General features: G+C 39.3%; 1 protein-coding gene across 6 annotated transcripts in view; it reads right to left on the bottom strand.

Annotated features, from left to right (window-relative positions):
• Slc9c1 (solute carrier family 9 member C1) overlaps nucleotides 1–20,720 on the bottom strand; it is a 66,726-nt gene that overhangs the window by 31,083 nt on the left and 14,923 nt on the right. For all 6 annotated transcript variants that reach the window (XM_090346683.1, XM_090346674.1, XM_090346666.1 and 3 more), the window contains 7 exons: nucleotides 14,487–14,648; nucleotides 13,434–13,533; nucleotides 10,296–10,439; nucleotides 8,685–8,859; nucleotides 6,938–7,019; nucleotides 5,566–5,732; nucleotides 3,841–3,966 (listed from right to left, as the gene is read on the bottom strand). In XM_090346683.1, coding sequence (XP_090202809.1) covers nucleotides 3,841–3,966; nucleotides 5,566–5,732; nucleotides 6,938–7,019; nucleotides 8,685–8,859; nucleotides 10,296–10,439; nucleotides 13,434–13,533; nucleotides 14,487–14,648 — 956 coding nt within the window. The remainder of the gene's footprint in view (nucleotides 1–3,840; nucleotides 3,967–5,565; nucleotides 5,733–6,937; nucleotides 7,020–8,684; nucleotides 8,860–10,295; nucleotides 10,440–13,433; nucleotides 13,534–14,486; nucleotides 14,649–20,720) is intronic.

The raw sequence follows: 20,720 nt of genomic DNA, 5'->3' as shown, positions 1-20,720 counted from the left end.
TTTATATTATCTGGTGCACATACATAGGCACTTAGCCTTCATGTCCTTTTCTTAAGTATATCCTCCTTTTGTCTAACTATGTGTTTATGCCTAGAGTCCTGTATAATTTACCATGCCTTGGTGTATTTTAGACCTAGCTTCCACATATGAGAAAAAACACAGATATTTTGTCTCTCTGAACTTGGCTTACCTCCCTTCACTTGATTTGCTTTAGGTCTACCCATTTTTCTGCAAATAACATAAATCTTATTCTTTCTAGTAGTTGTGTAAAATTCCATCATGTATAGGTGTCACATTTACAAAGTCCTATCTTAAAGACAAGTTAGGCATGGTGGTACATATATTCAAACCCAGGAGGTAGAAAGGTAGGAGAATTACAGTCCAAGTTGTCAAGGAAAAAAGTGGGCTAACCATTCTAAAAATAACTACAGCAAAAAGGACTGGGGGCTTGGCTCAAGTGGTACAGGCTTTTTTACTGAGAGGCCCAATTTACCAAAAAAAGAAAAAAAGAAAGAAAAACAGGAAAAGAAAAATAATGTTGTCAGTGTGGAGGGAGGCACAGGAGAATGTGAGATCAAGGGTTTGGGGCAGTTATAGGCAGAGAGAAAAGGCAGGTAAATGCAGTTGTAATATTTAATGTGCATCTATGAAAACGGAAGCAGAAAACTGAGCAGATAGGTAGTGTTTGGAGAGGCAGGGGAGAATGATGGAAGGGGTGCTAGTGATCAAGCTGACATGCTGAAAACCTTTTCTACAACTACTTAAGGATAATAAAAAATAATTGTTTCTCAACTGGAGATGTGATTGGAAATAATCAGTGGCAAGTATAATGACCATCTAATGAAGAATGTATATTTAGGAAGACACAACAATAAATGGCTTGTTATTTATGAAAAGTAGTTGACGAGCCTGATCATTAGGATAAAACTTAAATAGAAAATAGAAAATTAAAAGAAAAGTAGCAAAGTTGCTTAGGAAAAATTGAACTAAATACACTGGGACACTGTTACAGAGTCTACCACACTATTTTTCTTTCTAAACAGGGAATTCTAGAAAGATAGAAACAATGAAAATGAAAACTTGATATTTTGAGCTAGTCTCTAAAAATTTTAAATGAGAATATTGTAAATACATAATGATGATGGTGTGTTTGTGTGTGTGTTTCTAAGAGTTGAAACTAGGGGCTTGGACATACCAGGTAAGCATTCTACCAGGTATGTCCCAGCCCTGTTTTTATTTTATTTTATTTTTATTTTACTTTTTGAGTCTCACTACTTTACTGCTCATCATTCTGCATCTGCCTCCCAAGAAGCAGGGATTATAGATGTGTGCCACCACACATGGTTAGTTTAGAATAGTTTATGAAATAAAATCAGGTATAGTTTAGGTTATTTATCTAAAAGGAAGAAACTTGTCCTTACAACAAATTTTACCTTGTCAAAGGAGGTTTAGAAGAATTCAATAAGCACCAAATTTGTATACATATTTTGTTATTTGTGAAAGATTATACAGAATAAATAAATCACAATCTTCAGGTATTTAAGTTTACTAAATTTTCTTAGAAGAGAAGTGAATGCTATTAACAAGATGAATCTAATTGCATAAGGTACCAAAAGATGTCAGTAAGCAAAATGATATACCATTATCATAATTTTTTCCCCTAAGACAGGGAGTGTGTGTCTGTGTGTGTACAAAGTATGTGTAGGAAGTGAGTTGTAGTGGTGGCAGTAGCAGAGCCTTTGATCATGGGCTTAGCTAGAAGGTTTACCACAACAATTGGCCAGAAAGTGCATTCCTTAGAGAAGTGGACAACAGGTAAGGTCAAGTGAGAGGTGAGCAAGGTCAACGTGGACATCCTCATGCATCAGAGTAGTGAAGCATAAGCATCAAGTAGTGAACCTGGCCCAAGTCCAAGGTGCGTGTGTGGGGGCTGCACTGTGAACTCTCACAGGATGAGCTGAAACGAACGTGTGTGTTTGTGAGAAGACCGCTGCATACAATGGAAGAGGCAGGGCATGAAGAGGTCTGCTTTAAAACCTTAGTTAGCCTGAGTAGTATGTTTGGACACATGCAGATTATGTAATTGGACTATTGGTGGTTATTTCTGCAAGGCTTCCTTGCTTTTCCTTTTCCACCTCACTGAAAATACTTGGATGTGAGGACTTCTGGAGAAAAGAGAAAAATAGAGAAGCTCTTCTTTCTGTTTCCTAAATTATACAGCAGATTACATGCCCTTTACAGTATTGTGTTTTGTTATTGATACACTCACGGATTTTGTAAAGTTCTCCTCATGGCTTTCCCACCCAAGGAAATAATTGTAACAGCTTAAGAAGTCAAACATGGTTAACCAGATGGCCCCGGTGCTGTACCAGGAGCTGTCCTAATCTGCTGTTTCTACATCCATTTCTCCTCTGAAATTCCAGTTGCTTTTCAGTCCTGTTCCATTGCCTTCTTGTTAACTGACAACCCAATTTTTTCTGGCTTGCTGTGTAGAACCAGCCCCCATTTATCGGTCCTTATAAAGTGGCCAGGAGGCTGTGCCCGAGGATGCCCTGAGGAGCAGATGTTGCCTGTTTATCTCATACAGCTACCCCTGGGGGGATTGAACCTCCGGGGGCAGCCAATTTAGAAGAGATAGAAGCACTTCAAAGAATATTTTCCCCAGTGTTATCTTAGGGGAGGGAGGAAATGATGGCCCTGAAGTAGCAATACCTAATTTGGTGTGTGAGTGGGAAGGAAATCCACTGGCAGAAGCAGCACTGAGTGGGCATACGTTTCATCCTTTATTGGATGCATAGAGGAATTATTTGGATCTCTGAAAAAGCTGACCTGGAAACAACTTACTGCTAGGATGAGTACTAAAGGGAGAATATCCTCACTCAACAGATCTCACCACAACCAAGTGAGATGGACAAATAAGAGTGGTTGGAATAGCTAAAAAACATATGTCATGCAAAGAACACCTAGCAAGAAAATCTGGAGAGGATGAGTTTCAGTAAACAGGACCTGGATAGAAAATGACAACAAGGCTATGAGGAAATCCCCACAGGATCTTGTTTCTGTAGTAATTTCTCAGCCTTTACTCTAGGCGTGATTGAAAGCAGAATGTCCTCCAGGTCATTTATTAGAGGATTTATGTTATTCTTCAAAAGAAAAACTGAATTGGAACCAGAGAGAGCTTTCCATGGAACTGACTGGATAACATGTTGCAAGATGAGCTGCTGTGTAATTTCTGCCCCATATATCTGTGAAACTCTCAAATCTTCATAATAAAACACTTAAGCTAATCTGAGTAGCCTGTCTTCCTTTCTTCCTTTCTATTTCTCCTTCCTTCCTTTCCTTGTTCTCACCTTTTCTTCCTTCTTTCCTTCCCTCCTTCCTTGCTCTCTTCCTTCTTCGCCCTTCTGTTATAATGACAAACTTTGTTTTTGGAAATAATCGATTAAGCCATGTAGTTGAGCACAATGAATATGTATTAGGCATGGTAGACATTTTTTTGCACCATTTTGGGGATACTGGTATTTTTACTTAGCTTGGGCCTTACTAGGCACATTATTGCTATAGCTATTTTTGAAATAGACCTTCACATCTTGTCCCAGGTCAGCCTGGACAGAAATTCGGTTTATGCTTTCCTCATAGCTGGGAAGTCAGACACTTATCACTATACCTACCTTTTTCTGTTAAAATGAAGTGTTGCTGTTCCCTCCCTCCCCATCCCGGTCTAGGTTAGACTTGAACCAAATCATCCCAATCTTAGCCTCCTGAGTGGCTAGGATGACAAGCAGAAGTCAGTATTTTAGCTCCCAAAGTAGTTTTAAAAGATTGACCTAGATTACTAACTATTTGTGCTGATAAGAGACGCCTGTTGGCAAGCTCCATTGCCTCAATGTTAAGGGTTTCATCTATTTCCTTGTTACAGTCTGGACAAGTAACCTTCTGATGTTCTGTCGTTTCTCCTTGGTTCAACTAAACAAAACACAAATTAAAAACGAATAAGCAAAAAAAAAAAGTAACACAGGCTATTATCATATTGCTTAGCAAGACCATGAAGCACTTTGTATGACTTTGGTGGGAATATAGCAAAAAAAATTCAAATATTCACCATTTACTCTATTATGTACAAGTCAGAATTATGGCCAGAAGGAATTCTGCCATAGCTCTACTTCTGCCTGGCATTATTGAGTTCCTAAAAGCTATTGCCTATGTGATCCCACTAGAAGTCAGATCATAGTCAACAGTCAGCATCACCAGGGACTTGTCACAAATGCCCATCTTAACCCCTCTTCCTGAGAGAGCTGGGTAGTGCTCTGTGTTTCTGCAGACTGGGTCCTTGTTGCGCTAAGAACACCCAAGATTGTACACGTGCTGCGAATGAGTCACTTAGGACAAAAGGAACATGCTACAAGCAGATGGGCAGAGAGATAATATTCCAGTGAAAAAGACTGATGCTTAGAAAAAGAAATGATCTGCCCAAGACTGCAAAGCTATTTATTAAGTAACGAAGGTAAATTTATACATCTAAATATTCTATTATATATGTATATATATTATATAAACTCTAACGGCATTCAGGTCTTCTGAAATACATCAAAAACCAGATCAGTGGCTTCAGAATGCACACACACACACACACACACACACACACACACACACACACACACACCTGCACAGAATAATTGAATCACAATCTCCAAGGTGGCAGCTGGGAACTCAATATATTAATTAAATAAGCCTTGCAGGTGATTCTGGCAGCAGAAGTCCACGCTCACAGGAGCCACTGGTGAAATTCACTTGGGACTTGTGCTGTCTACAAGTCCTGGCAGTATTTCTGTAAGCACAGGGCTTGCATCTGAGTCCCAATCTGGAGCCTTAAGCAGACTGATTAGTGGATATGAAATAATTTGAGGGAAGGGGATCCTATTTCATTGATACTAATCATCTTTTAGTAGCTGGGCCCTTATATTCTGTGAGGCAGAAAAATATTGCAATATAAATTCGACATGATGTGGGGCAAACAAAGTAGTAGAAGCTTTGAAGAGATCCTAAGACAATTTCTTTTTGATCCTAGACAATTTGACTATTTCCTCCTTATGGAAACCATGCTTGACTGGTGTTCTGAGTATTTCACTGAGTAAAAAAAGCACTATTACCCATAAACCAGGCTCTAGCAAGTACTTAGCATACATGCCTAAATGAATGAAGAAACAAAAAACCCTGACTGCTCCCAACATGGTCAAAAAGTGCACATATTAAAAAAAAGTATACATATTTTAAGGCCCATTTTCTGGTTTGTATGGTATTTTTTTAAGGCAATGCCAACATACTGTTTCTTCTTTTAGATTTACAACCAATAATTTCAAAGGGGTTATGACTTTCTGCATTGTCTCATAGTGTTTACAAATTTCTTCACTTTTTTCCTTAATATTGTGGTGAATGAGGAGATATTAATACAACTTCTTGATGAATTGGAAGTAGTAAAAATTCTGAACTACTATTTATGTCATGATTTATATGTAATGGCTCTCAAAGGTAGTTTGGAGGACTAGAAAGCTATCCCATACTTACTGCGTATGGGTTTTGAAGTAAAATAGCCTTATCTACCATGTTCCAATCAGCATTTGCAAGATCTTTGTCAAATTTGAGTGCAGAAGCTGTAGATTTGGTTAGCTCTTGAAAGTGTTGAAATGTATAATAAACGGATTTGTATTTCGTTGATGTGACATCCCGAAGACCTTTGATGGAAAAAAACCCCATATTTTAGGAAAAATAACAGCACCATTCTGATATGGATTACAGTTTGCCTTTGTTCTTAGTTATGAGCACTAAACATTAAATATTTAAATATTAAGTATTTCACACAAATTAAATATAGGAAAACTAACAAACATTTTCTTTCATATGCTTTACAAAGCTGAGCTACAATGGTAATAGTAATAGTTAATATTTATTGTGTGTTTACTGTATGCTGGGAAAATATGACCCAGAACTTCACATGTATGAAATGTCTTGGCTATCTTAACTCTTTTCTTGTTTACGTGGTGAAGAAAAAGAGCAGGAGAGACACAATGGTTAATTTTCGGTGTCAAATGGATTGGGCTGCCAAGTGGCTAGATATTTGGTGGAACAATATGCTAGAAGATGTGCCTGTGAGGCTGTTTCTAGCTGTGGTTAACATTTAAATTGGGAGACACAGTAAAGCACAATGCTTCCTCTAGTGTAAGTGAATGATCTGTTGGTGGCTTAATGAGAACTAAAGGAGGTACCTGAATGAATTCACACTCTTACTTGATGGCTAAAAAGTTGCAACTTTGGCCTTCTGCCTTTAGATATGAACTAGAATTGACACTATGGGTTTCCTTGGTTCTTGGGCATTTGGGATGAAGATTTTGGGACTTAGCTTCCATAATCACATGAACCAATTAAGTAAAAGGGACTACCCACTTTATTCCACAGGATACAAGTATTTTTCTGTCGTTTCCAGGTCCCTAAAGAAGGTGGCTTGTGTTATATTCTCTCCTTTATTCCCTAAGTGGTTTGTTGTTGACGCTGATGCATGTGTGGCTCTCTGCTTTTACCTTGTTGACTTCACTCTTTCTCCTCAACCCAGTGTGAACCATTATCTCAGAATTTTTTTTTCTGTTCTTACAATGTATTCTCACCAGTTCAAACATTGCCAAGTGATTAGCAGCCTTTTTATAAAAACTTGCTGAATAAGCACAAACTATTATTGCAGTTACTCTAGAGTAATGTAAATAAGTAATCTCTTTTTAAGTAAGCAAGTTTACTGGCTAAAAGGCCTTTGCACAGAGATTCAACTTCCTCTTTAGTGAGAAACTATCAGCTTGTATTTGTATAGCCTCTCCTTTTGTTGTTCTCATTTCTTTAGCATATTCAGAAAATTTCCCCATCATTCAGAATAGTAGTGAGCAGAGCTTACCAAGTTTATTGACAGCCTTAGGCAAAATAAACCTATTGACAACCAGGGTTATTATGCAGACTGACACTCCATGAAATAGAATCTAGAATTAAATACACATATATGAAACAATATTAAGTGTTATTTATTACAAAGCACTGTATATTATATTCATCCATTGTACATCAAGAGAAGATTGCTACTTTTTAAGCAGTTACTACCAGTGTAAATATATTCATTAAAAATGATTTTATCTACCAGGGTTTTAGTTCCAAGCAGGACTTCCTTGGCATAGCATCCTTAGCCTAAATATCACTGCCTGAGTTCAAATTCACTGTGCAGAACCAATTAAATAACTTTCTAGAGATACAGAGCAAAACAGAATTTCAGGTCCTTGATCTGTATACAATGTTCATTATCAAGCTGATCACTGTGACAGGATAATGGAAAACGATAACTAAGAAGAAGGAGTTCGTCTAGCATCAGATAACTTAGGGTTGTGTTTTTTTTCTTTTTTTTTTTTGCCAGTACTGGGCTTGAACTCAGGGCCTGAGCACTGTCCTTGGACTTTCTCAAGGCTAGAGCTTTGCCACTTGAGCCTCAGCACCACTTCTGGCTTTTTTTTTTCTATGTATGTGATACCTAGGAATGGAACCGGGGTCTTCGTGCATGCTAGGCAAGCACTCTACCACTAGGCCTTAGTGGTGGGGTGTAGCACGAAGACCAGAGTTCGATTCCTCGGTTCCACATACATAGAAAAAGCCAGAAGTGGTGCTGTGGCTTAAGTGGTAGAGCTCTAGCCTTGAGAAAGCCTAAGGACGGTGCTCAGACCATGAGATCAAGCCCAGGAGTGGTATAAAAGGGGAAAAAAAAAACAGTTAAAAGACTTAAAGTTTTAATGTCTAATCTGTCATTTAGTTAGTACATAACAATTACCCAGAAACTTTCTTTGGAACTTTTTGAAATTATCATGGATAGAGATATGTTAGCACTTGCAATTTGTTCTGATTGACACAGTCTTAGAAAGAATTTTACCTTGAAATTAAAATGTTTCAAGAGCTATGTAATGTGTGATTGTTGTTCTTAATGTATGTACTATGTTATTTCTCATCTCTTTTGTTGTCCCTTGGTTATTCTCATATTGTTACAGTATCTTACCTTCTTATCTGGTATATTGTATATACATTTATTAGTTTATTTGAAATAGGAAAGGGAAGGGAGGAAAACAAGATGAGGGGAGGGGGTGGGGGGGAGAGAAACTGGGACAAAAACATGAGAAGAGGTATCAATGTGCGTGAAGTAATGCACCTTCTAGCTGGTGAATATAACTGTAACCCTTCTATTAATTATAATAAAATATGGAAAAATTATTTATGTCATAGAATCATTAAATGTAGATCTTCAGTATTATAGAAGGTGATAGAATGAGCCATATATAGGTTTCTGACTCTTTTGAGGTTATTAGGTATAAATAAAATTTAATAAATTGAGTGTATAGTTTGCAACAGGTACTACCTGAAATGATTTATGTTTTAATTCTTTCTATGTTCATGATAAGGCCATGTAAAGGAAGCAGTAAAATCTCTAGGCTGGAAAGGGGAGGAGGGAAGTTGTTCTGTGCAACTTTTCTCCCTATTTTCTCATCATCACTAAATCATTTCAACAGGCAAATGAGGTGAAGCTTTCTCATTATAAAAATAATATATATGTGAAATATATAGCAACATTTTTAGCAGATATTCAAATAATAACATGCAACTTCTTTTACTTGTGACTTTTCCCTCTCAGATCCAAGGGTAAGGTCTGAGTAGGCGAGCAGAAGTGCCATATTTATGTTGGGCGTTCCTTTCATCTCACTCCAGACCATTATGAAAGCCCAGCGCCAGCTGAATCCGTGACCAAGTCGAGCTAAAAATGGGCTCATTAAGAGAATGACCAGAAGTCTAAAAGACAAAACAACGTTAAAAGTTATCTATTCTATTCACTCCATTCTATTCCAGTTTCTTCTCTGTGTAATTGTTGACTCTCATACAGAAGTCATCTTTGGCATTCTCTTGGCATAACAAAGGGAGGAGATCCCATCAGAAAACCTAGAAAATGGCTCTTTCCCACCCCCCCTTTCTCATCCCCCCGCTTTTAACAAGACTTGAATGGTAGGAATATTCTATATTACCCTTGAGTGGTACAATACTTTCTTAGAGGGAAAAAGCATTATCAATGTTTGACAGATATATTTGAGATGCCAAAAGTTTTAAAATAATTTGAATGAGTAAGAACTAAGGAAAATGTCATTTCTCTCTTTTTATTCATAGATTTTTAGCTCGGCTGCAACTAACATCAGTGTTCTTTTGTTTCTTATTTTTAGTTCTACCACTAGCTATTTCTAGTTCTGTTCTACTCTATTTTATATATCAGGTTAGTTCTATTTTTTTCTTGCATTCTCATATCATTCCTGAATTTCATACTACCATATTTTCTGATGATTTGGGACTAATTTCCACTTATTTGGCACTAGCTGAATTGAGGCTAACAATGATCTCAATTTTTCCAGTGGTAGTAAAATGTTACTAATTTGAGTGATGGAGATTAACCAGTTTATGGTGTTTTTATATTACTCTGCATTTTTTTCCCCCAGAGCCTGGCAGACTCATTGGCTTCTTAAAATTTCAAAAAGGAGCTATAAACTCTATTTGAGCAAAGAAGGCATTGTCTAAGAAGGCTTCCATCTTGTTTCATAAAAAAACTACTTCTACATCTAATTTTTTATTCATTGAAGTTATAAATTGATATTGAGCAAAAGTGGGTCACATCAGCAATTCTCCCTGTTAGGAGGCTAAGATCATAGGATCACAGCTCAAAGTCAGTCTAGGCAGGAAAGTCTAAGAAACCCTTATTCCACTTAACCTGCACAAGGCTGGAAGAAGAGCTGTGGCTCAAGTGGTAGAGCTCTGGAACTGAACAAAGAAAGCTTAAGGGTAGTACCCAGGCCTTGAGTTCAAGACTCAGGATACACACACACACACACACACACACACACACACACACACACACTTGGGGTAAAAATTTCTATTTATGGAAGGTTATTAACTTTATGAAATATTAGGGAAATAAAACACTAGATGAAATGTGCCCAATGTTAATATTGATTGCTTCTTAGTAATCTTACATTATACAATAGTGTTTGTTTTTTTATGATTTTCTGAACTTTTTACAAAGAGTTGCATTGCTTTGAGATTCAATTGGAAAGTGAGAAAACTGCTAGGCACTAATTTGCTGGTGGTACTTTGCAACGCTACATTCAACAATTGTTATTATTATTAAACAAGTGATCTTCGGACTTATTGCATTTTCTATAGGTAAAATCAAATGGCTTTCTTACCTTAGAATAATTAGTGTGAAGTAGATATTTAGTGAATAATATATATCAGAAAATGATATGTATAAATATGTATATGCAGGAATAAGAAGTCCAACGAAAGTAAACACCATGAGAAAGGCAACAAAAGATAGACAATTCCAGAATCTGCATTTTTCAGGAAAAAATGAAAGCACAGTTATAATTAATAACTTCTTGACTGCAAACTTCCCTGTGTGAGACATCATATTATTCATACTGAAGAAAATAAAGATGAATTTGTCAACCTTTCACAAGGCTTAAAATTAAACCTTGAAAAACATCTCCCTGAGACAAATGAGTCATTCTAGCAAAATTTAACTCAATTTATGCGTAAATTAGTGTCTGTGAGTTCTTTTTCCTCATCTTCTTTTTCTGAAATGTTTAGGTTGTAGTATAACTACATCTAAACTGTAAATAACCATAAATCACAATGGAAAATAGCTGGAAAATACAATTTAGCAAATCATTGTTTCTTTCAGCCATTTATCTTGAAAGGAAATACTAAGAGGCTCTTCTGATTTGCATAGTAATAGAAGGAAGCTGTTGCCTAAAATATAGCTACTGTTCAGAAAGCATGAATGAATCCTAACATCCCCCCCCCATCAGCTTCATGGGGGATACCGAAAAACTGAATGGGATTAATTCTTTATCTTTTTTTCTTTTTACTCTAGTGGGATTTGAACTCAGTACTCTACCAGCTGGCCCACACCACTATCAGTCGTTTTTGCTTTAGGTCTTGGTCTTTATTCCAGGACAGTCTTAACTGTGGTCTTCCTGCCTACGTCCCTGCTAAGATGAGACTACTGGCACGTGCCATCTCACTCAACTTTAGAAATTACCTATTGCGTGTATGTCCTGAGGCTTGAAATCAGAGCCTTGGCTCTGTCCCTTAAGTTTATCTGCCAACAGATATTCAGTTGGTTTTTTTATCTTAGCTATTGTGAATAGTTTGAAAATCTCTTCTCTCTTTACTTTTTGGGGTTCCTTTGTTCTTCTCTGTCCTAGGGTGATTCAGCATAGAGATTCCTCTCCAGAAGACTACCAGACTGCTTCCAGCAAATAAACTTACTTTGTAAGTTTCTTAGCCTGTAGACTTTGCCAAGACAGTGATTGTGTACAATTTTTTGTGCTGTTAAGTTTGGTTTGTTATTTTATTGATTTCAACCTATCATTTTCTCTCTGTTCAATGTAACCTGATATCATTTTACTAATGAATTTGACCTGTAACTTTTTTTCTTCTGTGGTCTTTGTCTGGCTTTGACATCAGGATGATATTGACTTCATGGATTTGGGTATAAACCAAATAACCAAGCACCAAATCTTTCTAATAGGAATATGTGGGCACTTGCATTTGCGTGGGCATAAGTAATAATTTGGGTGTGCAGAAAAAGAACTGAGTACCAAAAACATGCTTCTGGCTGTACTTAAGTGTCAAAGGATCTCATTCTCTCATCTCACTCAACCCAAGTATCTGTTACTTTTATTATCCAGTGTTGCAGAGACAAAAGCCTAGAGGGCCAAGTTGGGCAGAACATTCAGGGGTCTTCAATTTTACATGGAGATTCTATTTGGGGAGCTATTTTTTCAAAAGGTGACATCTGAATGGAAGCATAAAAAGAATCAAAGTAGTCATTTCTGAAAATGTATATTTCAAGAGCAGGGGGAAAAAGAATACAAGTCCAAACAGGGAGTGAATTTGGCATATTTGAATTGTAGCATGGGGAATAAGGTTAGAACAGGGAGTGTAAGAGTGAAAGTGGTAGGAGGAGTCACACAGGTAGCAGGACCACATGTCACAGGATTGCTCTCTAAAATAAGGAAGATGGCAATTCATTACCTGTTTCAAAAAGACCTAGGTAGGGACCAGAATGTGGCCGGGTGGTAGAGTGCTTGCCTCGCATGCATGAAGCCCCTTGGTTCAACTCCTTGGTACCACAGACACAGAAAAAGCCAGAACTGGTGGTATGGTTCAACAGTAGAGTGCTATCTTTGAGGAAGCTCAAGGATAGTGCCAGTCTCTGAGTTCAAGCCCCAGGACTGGCAAAAAAAATAAATAAATAAAAGAAGGAAACAAAAAAAGCTAGATAGGAAGGAATCGAAGATGAAGCATGGCTGAGAGTTAGTAATAAGATGGTAGAATCAATGAATTCTCCTCCTCTTCCTCCTCCTCTTCCTCTTCCTCTTCTTCTTCTTCTCCTTCTCCTTCTCCTTCTCCTCCTCCTCCTTCTTCTTCCTCCTCCTCCCCCTCCTCCTCTCCTTCCTCCTTCCTCTCCTTCCCCTCCTTCCCCTCCTCCTCCTCTTCCTCCTCATCCTCCTCTTCTTCCTCTTCTTCCTCTTCTTCCCCTCCTCCCTGCCCCCTCCTCCTCCACCTCCTCCTCCTCCCCCTCCTTCTTCTATCTCTGAGCCAGGGTGCTATCCCTGAGCTCTTCAGCTCAAGGCTAGTGCTCTAGTATGTTGAACCACAACCCCACTTCCAGTTTTCTGGTGGTTAGTTGGAGGTAAGCGTCTCACAGGAACCTGTTTTTGTGCCTGGGTTGTCTTTGTACTGGGAGCCTCAGGTCTTTGATGGAACAGAGGAGACTAGTGAACATGAGTAGACTGTACAGTGGACCAGCTGTTGTGGTATAGAGTAGGATTTGTCACTATTAACGTAGATTTCTACTACCTCGGAGGGTAGGAGTTGGTACATGATGTATTAGGTACAGTTTGATTACTGAAATGGAGAGTCTGCCGTGGTGGATGGGAGTCAGTGGAAGACTTGGGGTAGTATGAATCACAGGAAGAGAGAGGTTCAGGAACAAAAAGCCGAGAGAGTAGAAGATCCAGCTGCATGGATATTGATGTCATTAAGTTCAGTGGAATAGTAATGTTGGAGAGAGTCACAGGCCAGATGAAAAATCTCCATAAGGCGAACAGGGAAGGCTAGTGGGGACATAAAATCCATCTACCCTCAAAGAGAGGGTTACAAATCTTACACAGAATGAAAGAATTGGAAGGGAATTGCAAAAGGAATAGTTTCTAATGCAGATCACTTCCTATCTGTCCTGGATTATATAGATATAGTTACAATATTATAACTTCCAGTGTATGGAGCAAAATGAAAACATGCCAGCCACTCACTCGAGAAGCAGTGATTCCACTCCTGGTTTGAAACTTGTTGAATTTAAAAAAAGTCCCATAGTTGCCAGAGTAAATATTCCAGACATTCCGACTAACTCACCTATTTTTAAGACAAATGTAAAACGTTAATAGTTGCACAAGCTTTACCATGTTTAAAATATCTACTACCTTGTTTTTGTTTTTGTTGTGTTTTTAATAAACATTACTTAGGTTTTCACTGCAAAGCACCATGAATTATTTCCTCTATCCCCTGTCCTTTTCCAATCTTAAATTCACACCCAACTGTCTAGTAGAGTCTACTGTGGAAATCCTAGAACTACTTTGATCATCCCTGGAAAATACATGGACTTCACAAAACTTCACACACCTCAGTGTGGCGAGAGTACTTCCCAGAGTTCTATTTATTTCAGAGGTCCCTGGAGTGTTGAAATGGAAAGGGAAGGAGCTGATAAATTACATTTATTGTGGACCAGTCCATTTCACAACTTGTTTTGGGAGAGTTTAGAAGAGAGAGAAATGTTTTGTGATGGGAATAAGAGACTAGGCCAGAAAGAGCCCTAGTATGGATACCTCCTCAATATTCATTTTTGTAAATATAGGTTACTAAGAAATTTAAAAAAACTTTTCACAGGATTTTTTTCAAAGTACACTTTATCAAAGTATGCTTTCCACTGTGAAAAATTCAAACAAAATGACACAGGTAGTTTTTTGTCTAGTATACTTGTTTTTTCTTTCTTTTTATTTTTTTGTATCTGTCGTGGAGCTTGAACTCTTGGCCTTGGTGCTGTCCCTGAGTTTTTCAGCTCAAGGCTAATGCTCTACCACTTGAGCCACAGCGCCACTATGGGTTTTCTGATGGCCAATTGGATATAAGAGTCTCATAAACTTCCATGCCCAGGCTGGCTTTGAATTGCAATCCTCAAATCTCAGCTTCCTGAGTAGTCAGGATTACAGGTGTGAGCCATAGGCACCCAGCTCTAGTATGCAATGTTTCAAGTGTGTATTTTACTATGAATAATTTTGCGCCAGTTTAAGAACAAACCCTTCACTTACAAAAATAGAAGACGAGGTACAGAATTGAGAAGATGAGACTTATGTGATTGACATCATCATCAAAAACAGTAGACATCCATAGCTGAATCAGCTTTGAATTTACAATTCCAAATAAGAAACTTTCTATAAAATATGTCCAAACTCCACCAATGATGTCACCAACTATAAGAAAATGGAGAAAATAGAAAATCACTGTTAGAGTTTACCTGTGCTGCATTTTAAGTGATACAATGGGTCGTTACTTTTTCTTTTTGTCTTTATTTTAAAAGCTATTTCATGATTAAAATAACATAAGTGTGGATGTCTCTTCATCACGTTGATTACAGTTTTGAAGTATATATAAGCAGAAGTGGCATATGAGTTTCTTCTCCACATACTCACCTACACTTCATATCTCTTCTATTTATTTTTTCTTTCTAGTGTTTTGAGATAGGGTTTTGCTGGCCTGCAACTGGTAAATCCTCCCACCACAGCCTCTCCAATGCCTGGGTTACACAAATGTGCCATGTATCCAGGTATCATTTGTAGTTTTGAGATATGCTAACACAACTGGTGTGGAGTAATCATTGTGGTATTTGTGTTTCTGTAATGGTTAGTGATCTGAGCAATTTTTATATATCTATTGTACTTTTATATGCCTTTTGGGGGAAAATGTCTGTTAATTTTCAATTGGGGTGTTTGTTTTTAAAAATATGGAAACAGTATGCCTGTCCATGAGTAGGTAGATGAGTACATATAGAAAATGTGTTCTATGTATATATGGACATACTGTTCAGACTTTCAGAAAAGAAATTTTATAACATGATGATGATGGAGCATGCCTGTCTACTATAATCCTGGCTACTCTAAAGACAGATCTGAAGATGCTGGTTTGGAGCCAGCCTAGACAACAAATCTTTGAGATTCATCTCTAGGAAACCAGGAAAAAAAGTAGAACTAGGAATGTGGTTCAAATAGTAAAGCTGAAAGAGAGAGTAATATGGGAGCTTAAGGCCCTTGATTCAAGTTCCAGTACTGGCAACCAAAGAAGAAAACTTTATAATTTGCACAAATATCAATGCATATAAAATGGTATTAAGCTAAATGAAATAAGCCAGACTCAGAAAGTAAAATACCACATTACCTCACTTACTTGTGTAATCTAACAAAATTGAATTCATAAAAATAGAGACTTGAATGTTGTTTACTAGAGGATGACAAGGAGGTATAGAAAGGAAAGAATCCAAAGTGGTTGATCAAAGAAAATAAGTTCAGATAGATAAATAAGTTGGTTTTTTTGGTTTGTCAGTAGTGGATCTTCAACTCTGGGCCTGGGTGCTGTCCCTGAGCTCTTCAGCTCAAGCTTTGTGCTCTAACACTGGAGACATAGCACCACCTCTGGCTTTTTCTAAGTATATGGTACCCTAGGAATTGAACCAGGGCTTCACGTATGCTAGGCAAGCACTCTAGGCCAAACTGTTGGCCCATAAAATAAATTTTGAGATATGTTATACATGTTGTATAGCACAGTAACTACAATCAATGATCACTTATCTACTTCAAAATAATTAAGAGTATATATTTCAAATGTTTCTTCATAAAAGGTACAGGAGGTGAGAAAGGGTACAGATATGGTAGTTCATTTTTTTAATCACTGTATACCTATATCATGACATCACCATTGTACTTAACAAATTTGAACAATTGTAACCTGCTACTTTAAAATAGTACTTACTTAAAAGATACTTTGGGGGCACATTCACAGTATTTTCTACATTGAAACTTTCTTATTAAATGCTAAAATGAAGTTTGGCAAACTGATCAGTTTAGTTTAAACTTATCTTCAATTCAGTCTTCTCTAAGTTAGTACTTCCTGAGTAATGTAATACCATCTTGGAGATACAGAAAGAAATAGAAAGCACTAAGCTCATGGAACTAATATTGTAGATCTAACATGAATCGCATTGAACACAAAAAGCAATGCTTTGTCTCCCTCGAGAGTAAATCTTTTCAATTCTGTTGGCCTCTCAAATTGCTTTTTTATTGCGGGGCATTTCATTTAACTTCCTCTGATAAACCACACTTGTTTTGCATATACTTGTATGCTTTTCTGATAATGCAAGTGATAAAGTATTTGCTCTGAGGCTTTTCTTGGGTTTGAAAGTGGAATTCTTCACACCAAAACACTGTTGTTCCTTGCTGTGGCTGATATTTTAAGATTTAATTGTTTTCCATAATGCAATATTATGATGTCTTGTTCAAGCAAACAGGAACCCTCATCCTGTGACAACTCAGTTGCTGAAAGGAGGCAGACCAGTGGGCAAAGAAGTCTCTATTTGTACAGGGGAAAGAACACTGAATTTAAGCCAAATCTGAAGCAAAGGATGGAGTCTAACTAGTTTCAGAACCATACAGGAATCTAGAGTTTGAAGACTCTAATGTGAAAATTGCTTTTTCCTTTAAGAAAGGAAAATAGCCCTTAATAAGTAACCTATTTGATGACAAGGTTTGTCAAGCCAGGAAAATTCCCAGAGCAAATACTTTATTACTTAATATTATATTTAAACTCATAACAGTCCAGTTGGATAGGGCAAGAACCCAGTGCAATAATTCTTGTTAATTTTTCCCTGCTATAAAATTTATAACTTCAAAGGATAACATTATTCTGATATTCTAATTGCAGAAGCTTAACAGCAATATTTCTCAGAAAATTCTATGCAGCTCTTTTGTTTCTCCTCGGAAATTTTCTTTCAAACAATTACAAGGATTGATGTCCAAGAAAATTTATTCTCTTTCTCTCAGCAGGGCTTTTGTTACTGATGCTATTTTTATGATTAGCTTTACAATGACTGCCTCCTACAAAACTAACCACATCCCTCAAAAGTTTGTTCTACTGTTGTAATCAAACCTCTAAGGTAACTCTATGATAACTCTATGAATGGGACAGGACTGATTCTCTTGTGCACATGGCTCAGTAGGTCTTGGAACTGGAACTTGTGCAAAACACACATCACTATTAATGAGTGAACTTCTACAACAGTGCCATCTCTTGCCCTTCTTCCCTGGTAGTGAGCATTTGGATTAGGCTGTGTACTTCTCTAATAATATGATATGCTTCGCTAACATTCCGTGTTCAGTTATAATGCAATAGTAAATGGGACCTGGTAGAATTCTGGATTTAGTTTAGTGGCAGACAGGGATCTCCACACTAGGATGCAGGACTTTGCTTCTTTGTACTTTAGTGTGTAAGATGCTTTTGAATCTAGTTTTTTCTTCTTGTTCATTTTAGTATCCTGAGGAATGTCCTATCTTCAGCAAGCATTATGGTGAAAATCTCTGAATGGTTTGACTGGGCTAGCTCCCTTAACTATGGACTTTTGAAGAGGCTGTGATTGGCTGCTTGGCTGTTACACTGGGCAAGGCAAATGGCAAATTTGAAGCATGTGAGGAAGGTAGATAGGGATTCCAGCTTCACTACAGGCATTCCAAACTGTCCTGCCTGGGTCAGGAAACGCTTGATGCAGTTCCAGTAAACGGTTGCTCAGAAGTCTCAAAGGCTGAAAGCAAGGGCTTCTTTTATGTCCAAGTGGCTCGCTCACTGGGCAAGTGCTTTTGAGACATTCTTGGGGAAGAAGAGATTTCACTTTTGAATTTCCATATGAATAGGTGAGGTGGGGCTTGGTCAGAACACAGGAAAACACAATTACTGGATGTTCATTAACAAAGCACTCTTCCAGGACATGGAAACCCATACCATCCACCATTTGGAGGGGAGGGGGTAAAAGGATTACAGTGCAGCAGAGTGGATTATTTGGCATCATCCAGATCCCTTGTTGGAATGTTTGGTAATAGCTCTTAAAGAAGTGGTCTTTTCAAGGGGAAAAGGGTGGTAGGGAAATAATAGGGACAATGCTTCAGAGGGCCTCAGAACAACAAAAAGGTATACTCCGTGATTAGAACACTGCATGTTGTCAATTTTTCAGAAAGACTGCTGATTTTCAAAAATCCATGCAAATGCCAGTAGAATAAAAGAAGAAATACCTTCTTTGTATTGTGATACGATTATTTTTATTTCATAGACATTCTAATAGGGTGCTTTCTCCCAGTGACTGGAATTCAGAGACTACATATTAGAAAAAGCAATGTTTTGGAGGGAAGTGTAGACTGAGTAGAAGCAAGAAGATGCTTGTAAGAGTGACAGGAGGAGTACAGCCCTCGTCCAGAGCAACAATTATAGAGGTATATCATCCACTTCAGTCATTCATTACAGTACATATACATGTATAAAGTAAGGTACTGTGGTTCAGAACAGGACGTCTGAGAAAGGTAAAGGAGAGAGCTCATGAGTACCTTCCAGGCCTCTGGTTACGATTCCTGCTCCTTGGCTCTGGAGAAGGCCCCATCTGATATGTTCTTCGCTGAATAACCTCATTCTGTATTACCTCCCAGGAGACAGGCTCTGGGAAGGGAAAGGAAGCTAACTACCTTTTCTTAGTAACAATGGATGTGCTACCTTGTCAATCTCTGAAGCCACCCATCAGTATATAAATAACACACACACACACACACACAGAAACAAAACTTACTACAATCCAACCAAACAAAAATCAACCTCATTGCCTGGCATCTTATTTCAGAGTGATGTGTTGCTTTTTGTAAATATCTTCATGAAAAAGGCCCAAGTCAGCCTCACAACAAAGCACCACTGGAGAAGGAAGATGGCGCCGAGACAATAGGGACGCTGCCTAGCTCTCTCTGACAAAAAGAGAGAACCAGGGAGTCCCACGAGCCAACTATCTAAAGAAATCCACAACAACAAACTCAAAAAGCAACGGAGAAGGACTCAAACCGGAAAAGAAATCCAGATAAAGCTCACATCCAACTTTCTCAAAGAATTCGGAACGCGAGGACCCCTCCCCCACCTCTAGCCGCCGGATCCAAGCCGCGAAAGCCGCGGAAAGCCGCGAAAAGCAGCAGCTGGCGCCGGATCAAGCCTCGAAAAGCGGCTTGAGCGGGTGCCGGCTCAGCGGCGGCGGGCACCGGCTCCAAGCCATGAAAAGCAGCGGCAGTGGAGGGCGCCAGGTCGGGAGCCAAACGGCTGCAGAAACCAGCACAGAACCGGGCCAGCGAACGGCAGAAGCAGCGGAACCCAGACGCGGAACACAGGCGGCGGCAGAGACCCGAGGGGAGTGAAAGACTCCCCACCACCGAGGAGCTCCCGCAGATGGACACAGAGGCGTGAGTAATACAGCGCGTCCCCAAACACATCGGGAAAGCAGAGCAGGTGCCAAGCAATAGAACTTAACTCAGACCCCAACACCCCGCCCGAGAAAGACTGGCGGGAGCAGGGGGGCAAGGAATTTAGAATCCTGTCCCTCCCCTCAACAGCCCCCTCCCTCAGGCCATTGACTGGAGATTGACAGGCGGGCTACCTAAGACCCAGCACCCCACCAAGGGAGGTGGGGCTGTCCCAACTCCCACCCGCCCAAGGGGCTTAACCCCCAGCCCTCTGACTGGAGACTGACAAGCGGGCGGAATCTAAGACTCAGCACCCCACCAGGGGAGGCAGAGCTGTCCCAGCTCCCACCCGCCCACCAGGCTCCTCTCCCAGGCCACTGGATCTGGAGAGTGGAGGGCGTTGGGACCCTGCCTTACAACAGTGGGTAGGGGGTGCGGGTAAATAGGAGCCAGCATCTGCCCCCCCTCAATTCTTCAGCAGGGCATCCTCCAGCTGGGAATCCTGAGCAAGACAGCACCGAGGGGCCCCCCACAGTCACAGACTCTGACAAAGCAGTGGAAACACAGCAGGGATCTGAAGGGCTGACCAGCAGCCAAGCTCCCCTTCTGAGAACCAAAAAGGCACGGCTCCACCCTTGGAGCCCACGTCCCCAGCTGGGCCCCGCCCCTGGGAACAGAGGGGTCTCCTGCTGGTCCTGCTGAGAGCCCCTGAAACTCTCAATCCCCAGACCCTTGGTTTGGGGCCGCCCCTGAAAGCAGCACAGGAAAACGTCCGCCAACCGCGCTCAGACGGAAGCTCGCAGATCCATCCCATGGTCCACTGTGAGGCCACTGGTTGGGCTAAGAGCTAGTCGTGCAGCAACACATAAGTTTTATTCTAATACTTTCCAAACATTGTACTCAAATACGCTACCTACTTACCAACTTAGGTCAGTTATCCTTACGCTATACCTATTCTTCATTATTACAATATTCTTACACTCCTACGTTAATCCTCTTGTACCTCCCCTGACCTCT

The sequence above is a fragment of the Megascapheus bottae genome, chromosome 1 (assembly GCF_031878675.1).
Source record: "Megascapheus bottae isolate mThoBot1 chromosome 1, mThoBot2.hap1, whole genome shotgun sequence".
NCBI lineage: Eukaryota > Metazoa > Chordata > Mammalia > Rodentia > Geomyidae > Megascapheus > Megascapheus bottae.
This window is presented reverse-complemented; position numbering and strand designations above follow the sequence as displayed.